The sequence below is a fragment of the Prenolepis imparis genome, unplaced genomic scaffold, assembly GCF_030444845.1.
Source record: "Prenolepis imparis isolate NDT839.2.m4 unplaced genomic scaffold, iyPreImpa1.0 SCAF_4, whole genome shotgun sequence".
Lineage (NCBI taxonomy): Eukaryota > Metazoa > Arthropoda > Insecta > Hymenoptera > Formicidae > Prenolepis > Prenolepis imparis.
Genome location: NW_028141162.1, coordinates 20,994,213 through 21,005,226, shown reverse-complemented (window position 1 = coordinate 21,005,226; position 11,014 = coordinate 20,994,213). Strand labels below are relative to the sequence as shown.

At 36.0% G+C, this 11,014-nt stretch overlaps 1 protein-coding gene across 3 annotated transcripts; it reads left to right on the top strand.

The window, feature by feature from the left end:
* The first annotated feature begins 7,035 nt into the window (after window positions 1-7,035).
* LOC145934873 (uncharacterized) lies at window positions 7,036-10,545 on the top strand. 3 transcript variants are annotated; one of them, XM_083035692.1, is made up of 9 exons: window positions 7,036-7,223; window positions 7,336-7,489; window positions 7,566-7,772; window positions 7,975-8,224; window positions 8,299-8,461; window positions 8,607-8,669; window positions 8,753-9,073; window positions 9,172-9,563; window positions 10,423-10,545. In XM_083035692.1, exons 3-8 carry the CDS (start codon window positions 7,707-7,709, stop codon window positions 9,236-9,238), a joined length of 930 nt encoding a protein of 309 aa, XP_082891818.1. In that variant the 5' UTR covers window positions 7,036-7,223; window positions 7,336-7,489; window positions 7,566-7,706; the 3' UTR covers window positions 9,239-9,563; window positions 10,423-10,545. The 3 variants fall into 3 exon arrangements, with proteins under 3 accessions (XP_082891818.1, XP_082891820.1, XP_082891819.1); XM_083035694.1 differs by lacking the exons at window positions 7,036-7,223; window positions 7,336-7,489 and having other exon boundaries at window positions 7,694-7,772; window positions 7,969-8,224; XM_083035693.1 differs by lacking the exons at window positions 7,036-7,223; window positions 7,336-7,489; window positions 7,566-7,772 and adding an exon at window positions 7,824-7,863 and having other exon boundaries at window positions 7,969-8,224.
* Window positions 10,546-11,014: the final 469 nt, after the last annotated feature.

Below are 11,014 nucleotides of genomic sequence, written 5' to 3'. Positions count from 1 at the left end.
ATCTTGAAGATCTTGAAGATCTTCAATTAGAAAAGAAAAACATTTTTCGCAGTAAGAATTCTAAAATGAAAATATACATACACACACACACAAACTCATACACACATCTCTTCACTACATACACACACACACAAACTCATACACACACATCTCCCTACTCCCTAACAATTTTATTCAGGCTCTGACCTAACTAACAATTAACAACATTTCTATCTATAAATGGAGCTATTCTATCCGCGTGAACCACTTTTTTCCGATGTCTGGGTGTCTTCTGAATACAATACACCACATCGTTGAATTTCTTCACTATAAAGAAAAGTCCCTCCCAATTGCTTTGCAATTTGGGAGCTTTTCCTTTAATTCTTCGGGGGTTGTAAAACCAGACTCTCTCTCCCTCCTGAAATAGAATCTTCCTAACTCCCCTATCATACCAACTCTTTACTCGAGAAGATTTTGTATCCATCTTTCCTTTAACTTCGAAATGAATTTCATCTAATTTTTCTCTAAGAATACTGGCGAAATTCTCAATTGAAGAAGAAGATTCTCCCTCCTCTGTCCTAGGAAGGTTCCCTCGTAACAAATCCACTGGAAGTCTTAAATCTCGAGCGAAATATAATTCCGCAGGAGTCATTCCAGTAGTTTCGTGCTTCGAAGATCTGTAGGCCAGAAGAAACATGGGGATCCATCGATCCCAATCCTTTTGATTTTGTGAAATATACTTCGCTAAATAGTTTATTATAGTTTGATGTTGTCGTTCGACTTGACCATCAGACTGAGGATGTAACGGGGTAGTCCGTGTTTTCCTAATTCCAAGAAGTTCCATTAATTCGGCAAAAAGTTTGGATTCAAAATTCTTCCCTTGGTCGGTATGTACCTCTAAAGGTACTCCATGTCTTGAAATAAATTCATTGACGAAGATTTCTGCAACCGTTTTTGCTCTAATATTCTTCAGGGGAAAAGCTTCTACCCATTTGGTGAAGCAATCAATGATGACAATCACATATTTATTTTTTGAAGAAGTGATAGGAAGTGGGCCTAAAATATCCATCTGAATCCTCTCGAATGGATTTCCGACATTATATATCTGCATGGGAGATTTTCCTTTTCCTGTGGGGCCTTTTTTTGAAACGCAAACTTTGCAAGACTTGCACCAATTTTCTATGTCTTGCTTATAAGTTGCCCAATAAAAACGTTTTCGAACCTTTTCTAAGGTTTTGTTTATTCCGAAATGACCTCCGGATGGAGAGTCATGTACTTCTTCGAGAATCTCTTTCACTCGTTTCCGAGGAACAATTAACTGAAGAAAACTAGACTTCAAATTCGGGGCTTCCCACTTCTTGTAAAGGATTCCATTTTGAAGAACTAACGCATCCCAATATGCCCAATAAATTTGAGCTGAAATATCGTGAGTCACCAATTCAGAACGAGGCGGACGTCTTCCTTCTCTTTTTCCTTGAATGATAATGGCAATATTAGGATCTTCCTCTTGATCCTTTTGCCATACTTCCAGATCCTCTCCTTGGAGTATGAGTCGGGCAACTATTTTCTCGTTTTCTGAATTGTTCCTTCCTTCGACTTTAGCACAATATTCGCAGCCAAAAGTCTCACAAAGTCGTCTGGATAATCCATCGGCATTCTTGTGAGACTCCCCCTTACGGTGTTGCACTTCAAAGTCGAATTCTTGGAGTCTTTCCAACCAACGAGCCAGTTGCCCCTCAAGATCCTTAAAAGACATAAGCCATTTTGATGAAATGTGATCGGTTCGAATTAAGAATCTTCGACCTAAAAGATAATGTCGAAAAAATTTGATAGCGTCAATAATCGCTAATAACTCGCGACGAGTCACACAATAATTCCTTTCGGTTTTACTAAGGACTCGACTGAAATACGCGATGACCATCTCTTTTTCGCCTTGAATTTGAGATAACACTGCACCAATTCCGATATTGGAAGCGTCAGTATCTAAAATGAATTGACCTTTTCCTTTTGGAAAAGATAACACTGGGGAAGAAGATAACATTAATTTCAATTTCTCGAAAGCACTATTACAATCGTCGTTCCAAATAAATTTTATTTGGTTTTCTGTTAAGGCGAAAAGAGGTTTAGCTATTGAAGAAAAACCTCTAACAAACTTCCTATAGTAAGAGCAAAATCCTAAGAAATTACGCAATTGCTTTTTAGTATGTGGTATTGGCCAATCTTTTACAGCTGTTATTTTTTCTGGATCTGTGGTAACACCCTGTTTGGAAACTACGTGTCCAAGATATTTAACATTTTTTTGTAAAAGTAAACATTTCTTTGGATTGATTTTAAGATTCGCTTTTTGCAATCGTAAAAATACTTCTTCAAGGTTTTTGAACATTTGAGTAAAATCTTTCCCGAAAATAATAATGTCATCTAAATATACCAAACATTTTTTCGAAATAATTCCATGTAAAACTTTTTCCATAAGTCTTTGAAAAGTCGCGGGGGCGTTACACAATCCAAAAGGCATTATTGTAAATTGCCAAAGTCCCTTTCCGATAGAAAAGGCTGTTTTTTCTTTGTCAGAAGGACGTATTTTCAACTGCCAATAACCACTCTTCAAGTCAAGCGTAGAAAACCAAGAATTACCTGATAGTTGGTCTAATACGTCGTCGATTCGAGGGAGGGGATAGGAATCTTTTACCGTGATAGCATTTAGTCTCTGGTAGTCAATGCAAAATCTCAGGGTTCCATCTTTTTTTTTTTACCATGACAGCTGGCGAAACCCAAGGACTCTGAGATTCCTCAATGATTCCTTCAGTTTTCATTTCCTCCATTATTTTATCCACTTCCTCCCTCATCTGAAAAGGAATCCTACGGGGTGCCTGTTTTATGGGGAGAGAGTCTTTCACATTTATAAAATGTTCGATAACATCGCAATTCCCGGCAACAATATCGCAGGAGAATAGATCTTGAAACTTATTTAGAAAATTAATAAAAATTTCTTTTTGGGATTCTTGTAACTCAATTGAACTCTTTTCAAAAAGATCATTTAAGATAGATGGAATTTTTTTAGAAAAATCTTTAATTCTTGAACATTGATAATTCTTAGTTCTTCATTATTCGTGAATTCATCAAAAACTTTATTAAATATATTATCCAAATTAATTATTTTAAGGAAGTCAACTCCAAGAATGCATTGATCATTGATGTCAGCAATAAATAAGGGAATTTCAATTGAATAATTTCCAATTTCAATTTTTACTTTCACTAAAAAATCAATTAAAATTTTTCCTCCATTTGGACACTTTAAATTAATATTTTTTACTGGAATCTTTTCAAGATCTTCTCCCACAAGTTTACTATTTAATAAAGAGACGTCAGAGCCTGTATCTATTTTAAAGAGACAACTTTTTTTGTTTAATTTTCCAAAATATGAAAAATATTCTTTCTTTTGGATCCTTCTAACCCTACATTCAACAAAATCTGAAGTCGGGGAATCATCCGAAAAAGTCGAATCTTCCCCGAAAAGTTCAACCAATTTCAGTTTCCCTTCGCGTCAGGGCACTGGAATCGTAAATGTCCGATCTTTCCGCAAGACCAACATTCTTTTGAAGAAGAATTGTTTGCTTGCGCTTTCCTTTTCGAGTCAAATTCCTTCTTTTCATCGGGGTTCATTCGCGCATGGTTCCTCTCTCCTTTTTGATAATTTTGTCTTTCATAATTTTTGTGAAATCCCGCATTATTTTCACTATTCCCATTATTACTCCCGTAATCTTTCTTATTCCCGTTATTCGCGAATTCTTTCTTATTTCCGTAAAAATCTCTTTTATTCCCGTTATTCCCGTTATTTCCGTAATCTCTCTTTTTGTCAAAATTCTCGTCCCGAATTATTTTAATAGCTTTTCCTCTCTCAATAGCCAAATTTAGTGAAGTCACTCCTTCTAATTGGAGGGTTCTTTTTACAAAATTGTCGGATAACGCGGAAATGAATTGCGTGCATGCAATCTTATCACGGACTTCGTAAGGACATTCGGGGTAAGCAAGCCGCGAAAGTCTTTCCAATTCGGTCCCGAATGAAGCGAAATCTTCCCCGTATATTTGTTTCCTATTGGTAAAGAGTGAGTAATAGTTTTGAGTCAAATTTCCGTCTCCAAAAAGTAATTCTAGTTTTGATTTTAATTCTGCGAAAGTTAATTCCTCAAAATTCTCGACGTTTTCTAGAACGGTACGCGCTTTTCCCCTAAGGTTCGCGGCGAGAGAGATTGTCTTTGTTTTGTCGTCCCATTTATTCGCGACCGCGATTAGGAGAAATTGGAAGAGGAACTCCCGCAGCGGAACTTTCCCGTCGTACGTGTCGGGCTTTAATTTCAAACCCGTTTTCGTGCGAAAGTCGGCGGTCACTTCACTCGCGTTTATCGCGTTTATCGCGGCACTCGCGTTTGTCGCGGATCTCGCAGTACTCGCGCAAGCCCCAAAATCGTTTTGCGTATCGCCGCAAGCCCTATCTCTATTATTGGAAGGACTTAGCTGATTGGGTGTTTGATGTGAAGAAACTCTTTGAATCCTTTGCTCTAGTCGACGTAGCTGGTCGTCCTTCTCTCTCAGGAGAGACTCGAAACGAGCCTGCTGTCGATCTCGCTCTTCGCGCATCTCTCTGAGCTCCTGAAGCGCGGCTTGTAGAGGATCCGTCTCGGCGTCTTTCGCAGCCGTTCGAGATCGCGTCGCTTTCGGAGAATTCTGTGCCATCGTTGGAATTTCTTTCGGGCGATCCTTTCGGTTGATCCCGGACGAGCCCCCAAAATGTTACGGTATATATTATACCAGACGCCTCTTGAAATATCTCGTAAGATATCTCCTCACAAACACTCACAGTCACTCGCGCGCGAAATAAATAAGACAAGGATTACACAGAATTGAGTTTAATGGAATGAACGTCCCTTGAGAGAAAACGAAGAATACAATTTAGGAATATTTTGGGATATAATCTGTAGTCGCGTAGCACGTCAATATCGTTTGACAGCCAGACTAAGACTGACATGGCGTCGGCAACAAAAGTAACGCGGGAGTTGTTGATAAACAACTCTCTTGACGACGATCTCCCAGAAACGAACACGGGATAATCCCGAGGATGAGGATGCAGATCCGAGGGGGCGCAACACTATATATATATATTGTGACGTTGCCGTCACGACGCGCGTCCCTCCTGCCGTAATCGCGGGGCAAGGGCAGAGCGGCCGCGCCACGCGAGAGAGAGAGCACGAGAGCCACCGATTTTCCCCGGAGAGACGGCTTGCGATATCATAAGTATAATTATTAATTCGCGTTTATTTTATTTTTTTTATCGATTGGGAGTTTTGCCGAGAGAAAGTAAAAGGTTGACATAGGAGAGGTATCGAAGCCGAAAACATTGCCGACAACCTTGGCGGAATATAAAAACAGTCCGGAGCAAAGTTGTTTATCAGATATGGGAATTCGGCAGATCCAAGGACGCGGCCGTTACAGCGCGAAACGCGCAAACCCTCGAGATCGGGCAGTAACGCACCCTGCAGGAGCGAAAAAAGGACCCCGCATCAACGAGGGCAGAAGTTACCCCGCTGCAGTTCGGCGGAGCCGAAAACCGATCTCAGCCACACCTCTGGATATTACGAAGCCCAAGAACCGGCGAAACTACTGAAAACATGGCGTAATTAGCGCCTAAAATAATTGTCACAAAGTCCCGATAAGGGCGCCGTCGCCCTAAGTACGGCCGTGCGTAAGCCGCGCGACAGCGATAAGCTACGCGACGCTGTAATTGGGTGGGCGTCCGCGCACTCCCTTTCGCGCAGGATTGAGTCCCGATATCGACCCGGGGCAATAGATTCTACACTCTTGTGCTGCCTGTCTTGCGTGTCGCGTGCCCGCTCCAGAACATCAGCTGTTAACGATTACAGAGAGGACGAATACGGGCCTCCGAGAACTTTAGAGTCCTGCTTGGGAAATTAGCGAGGGACGCCGAGGGAGAGAAGTTTTATCGGTGAAGCTACCCGTGTCGTAAGAGGCGAATTACGTTTTCTGTACGTCCGAGCCTTGGCCGCTCTAACGCCGTCGCGAGTAGTTTTGGTGATTTCGATAGTTGAGAGGTCCTTGCCCGACCTTTACAATTTAGCGTTTGCGAACGATCGGCGTTAAGCGGCGGGAGCCTTCGAGACCGTTAAGGTGAAAACCCATGGACTGATATTTTCCGCGTAACGCGTATCGCGTAACCAATCAGAACATTCAATTCCGCGTAAAGGAAACGTGGAACGGCTCTGATTGGTTACGCGGTACGCGTTACGCGGAAAATATCAGTCCATGGGTTTTCACCCTCAGGGTGCAAACCCATGCAGCAGAACGGCGTACGCAGAAAATCGCGGAAGCCTTGACTAATCACGGGCGTTCCGCGCTTTTCATTACGCGAATTTCAAGTCCCTACATCTCCATGGAGCAGAATTAGCGTAAGCGGAACGAACAACACGTCCCTTAAATGACTATTTAATATTGTTTTTATCACTCGTTTTTATTATTATTTATTTTATTATTACGTAAATGTGGAATTGAATGAGTTTCTTATTCTAAATATTTGCTAAAAATGTTAAATAAATTTTAAACGGTTTTAATCCTTTTAAAATAATGACTCGTGATTGGTTGCGCAAAGTCCGCGATGCGCTCATTAAGCTCCATGGGTACTAAGAACCCGCGTTTTCGCGTAACAAGAATGACGGAATTGTTTTGTATGTGCACACATACTGTGTTAAATTTGACAGGGTGATATAACGGCGTGGAATAAACGGCGTGGAGTCAACAGAGTTACAAAGAGATAAGTTATTAATATAAATTATTGCTAATTTTTATTGCTAACTGTTGAAAAATAAAGGAAAATTGAACCTTAAAGGCCAGAGCACAGACTTTTGCATAACGCATAACGCATAAGAGAATCAACCAATCAGAGTCCTTCATTTCTATCCCCACTTTTCATTCTGCAGATCTTACATAGTGCATAAAGCATAACGCATAAGGGGTCGAAAAATCCGTAAGAACGAATTCCTTATGCGTTATGCAAGCAAATGTTGCGTGAAAATAAGGTGCGTTCAATTCCCTAACCTATATTTTCTCTCGTAGATTGACATGTTTTAATATTCGACACGTTAATATTCACATTTGGTGCTTGCTGCTACTTAAATCCAAAGAAGAAATATTTGATTAATGTTATAAAGAGCGTAAAAGAAAGTTATATCATGGTAATTAATATAAAATCTATTTTTTCAAGTTTTATATACAGAGATATATTTATATTTAAAAAATTACATTACTATTATATTTATAAAAAATAATATTTTAATATTTTAACAGATATCTGTTATCAGTTGCATAAATTGCAAATAATTAATAGTTCCTATGATATGAAATTTGGAAGGCTGAAGAAAAAGTATCAACAGGCTTTCTTTCAGTTGATAAACATCGCACACTGCGCAAATGGGAATAAAAGTCCTATACATATACCTACGTATGTATAATTTCAAATTTTATAATATATATATATATATATTTTTTGTAACGCAACATTAATATTATTTGTGAAGGAGCGTTTGGCGAAGTTTATAAAGCACAGCATTGTCTCGATGGTATACATTATGCAATTAAAAAGATATGCGTAACATCGAATCGCACACAGACTGTAAAGCAATATCTGAACGAAGTAAAGACATTGGCTAAATTAAATCATGCAAATATTGTTGCCTACAAAGCAGCTTGGATTGAAACTAGATCATTTATTTCCTCGCCAGATCGTAAGTCATCTCAGAGCTCAGATAATGAGCTCACATTTGGTACTTGCTGCTACTTAAATCCAAAGAAGAAATATTTGATTAATGTTATAAGGTGTAGATTTTTATATATTTTCTATATCGTAGATATATATTTTTTTATATTTATATTTAACTATATTATATATAATTATTATTATTATATATGAGTATTTTATAGTTATAGGATATCAAAATGGATCACAATTCATATTCTTTCTATTCTCAATATGATGAAAATGAAAATTCCTGTGAATTGGAGAATCTATATGAGACTGAAAATGAAGTAGATCAAAATGAAACAGATGGAGATGCTTTACTCATCTATTTAGTAAGAGATCATCCTTATTTATATAATAAGGAATTAACTGATTTTAGAGACATTATTAAAAAGCAAAATGCCTGGACAGAAATAGGAATAATATTAAACATGACAGGTAAATATTTTTTTAAATTTGTTTTATTTTTATAAATTTTTAAGGCAGCAATACATGTCACTTTTTATTTCTAGGGGATGAATGTCAGTCTAGATGGATAAGATTAAGAGAACGATATACGCTTGAAAAAAAACAGAGACAAAGAGAAACAACCACTGGAAGTGGTGCTTCAAAAAGGAAAAGTTTCGAATTTTTCGAAAATATGACATTTTTGGAACCATTTGTAAAAAGAAGAAGGTAATGAAAATAAAATTGTATATATTATGTTATATATTGTATATACATATATATAATATAATATAAATATATATGTATATACTCTTTTTTTATTCCTTTTAGCACTTTTTGTATAATATAGGCAATTTTTTTTAACTTTTTTTAGAACATTGTCCAATGTGCGCACAAAAAACGTACTTCCGTCGACAAAATTTTCCAATCTTCAAAAGTATGTAAAACAGTAACTAATATTTATGTAAAATGAAAAGTGCTTCTATCAGTATATTAATAATTTTCAATTTTATATTATAGAAACTTTGATTCACGTGGCGGAAAAAACTCTTCTTCAATGATCGCATCTACTTCATGCCAACAATCTCCAAATGACAATGTAGAGAGAGATTTAGAAAGAAATTTATATTGTAGAAACTTTGATTCACGTGGCGGAAAAAACTCTTCTTCAATGATCGCATCTATTTCATGCCAACAATCTCCAAATGACAATGTAGAGAGAGATTCAGAAAGAAATATATTAAAAATAGGCTCAAATGATAGACAACAAATGGACATATTTCCTACGTCTATTCCGGTTGAGCAGTCTTTTACAAATGAAACAAATCCGACACATCTTAAGTAATCTTTTTACTTTACAATATTATTTAGCACAAATTATGATATGTATGTACACACACAGGTTTATAACACGTTTAAAATGCTTCACATTTTTTTAGAAACTCATCAACATTAAGTGCCTCTAATTATATAGAAAAAAATAAATTAAGTGGACAACGAAAATAAAAAAAAAACTCACCAGATATAGAAAATGCCATTTGTAAGGTTACATCTCCATTAGAGAACAGATACAACAGCTCTTCAATAGCTTCATCGTCATCATCATTATCATCATTAAAGCCAGAAGCAACAGAAGATATGTCTTTTTGCCAATTAGTACTGTCTTCACTTACAAACATGCCTGAAGATAAAAACAGAGAGAAAAAAAAACAAATATTGCGTATTATTTTCGATATGTAGTCAAGAGCTATTAAAATTAAAATTTTTGAGTGTGACAAACACGCAAAAAACATCATTTGACGTTTGAAGGATGATGACTGAAAGTAATAGAGTAAGTTTTATTTTATTAATTTTATTATTATACCTGTTATTGTGTTTTTATTATTATTCTCTAACAGCACCATGTTCTAAAGACGTCCAGAGAACATCCAGAGAATGTTTTACATCCTCTAGAGGTCCTCTGGATATTCCTCAAACATGTGTGTTGCTGTTAGGATTATTGAAAGTGCAATGGAAATAGTCACCCTTAAATGGTATCCTTAGTTACACATAGTCCACGATGCACGACTGATAATTTTTTTATATGCTACATGAGTTCCTGAAATACTTCATATGTCATTGTAATTGTATTTTATTATTATATTACATGTTATTGTATTTTTAATTATTGTTATAATATTTAAAATACAAAATAAATTTATACAACAAAAAGAATAGATATATTTTGTCGATCCCAACTTTGAATACGAAATACTTAAATTGTTTGCTGAAGGAGGTCAATATTACTACATAAAAATCAATTTTATAGATTGATGTAGTTTTTTAATATATTTAAAGCAATTTAATATATTTTAGCAATTAAAAATCTAAATGTGATTTTAAAAATAATGAGCTAATTCTATTTAGATAATTCAAGTATTTGAATAAATGAAAACAAGAAGAAATAAAAATCATAAAATGTATATTTTTCAGTCAATTTTAATAATATGGCATACATTACATATTATTGAAATAATAACATAAATTTAATTTCTCCCATATTTTTATGTATTATTTTATAGATACATATATGGTTGATAACGACAATTTATAAATTAAATCAATTTCTACTTGCCATATGTTCATCATTCATAAATCATCGTGATGCAGCCCTCTTCTAACGTATTCATATTGCCACGCTATTTCACCAGGTGGTGTCAAAAAATAATCAGCCAATTGGTCCCGTTGCTTATATGCACTAGTAGTCGCACGATGCATTGCAGTGGGAGGAATATCTCTGAATGCATCTTGAATATTTCGCCGCCACTCTCCAGGAATGATATTACCAGCATTATCTTCTGTGTCGATAAAATTGGCAGGACAGTATATTCTATTATTTTCTGGTATACAATTTTCCTCATGCTTTATAAAGTTATGTAGACATATTGTTGCCATAACAATCGTATCTACATATTTAGGATGCATATTAATTGGCTTTCTATAGATCCTCCACCGTGAGGATAAAATTCCAAAAGTATTTTCTATTGTACGTCTTGCTCTAGATAATCTGAAAATTAATAAAACACGTATTAAGTAACACATACATCATTATTATCATAATTATTATCTTATAATAATATTATTAATAATAAGTACATATTAATTGCTAACCTGTAATTAAATATTTTCTTTCTTTCATCCAGTAATTTTCCAGAGTAAGGCCGCATCATATTAACACTGATTGGAAAACCACTATCTCCAAGAAAACACAATGGTAATTTAATGTTGCTTCCAGGAAGATTA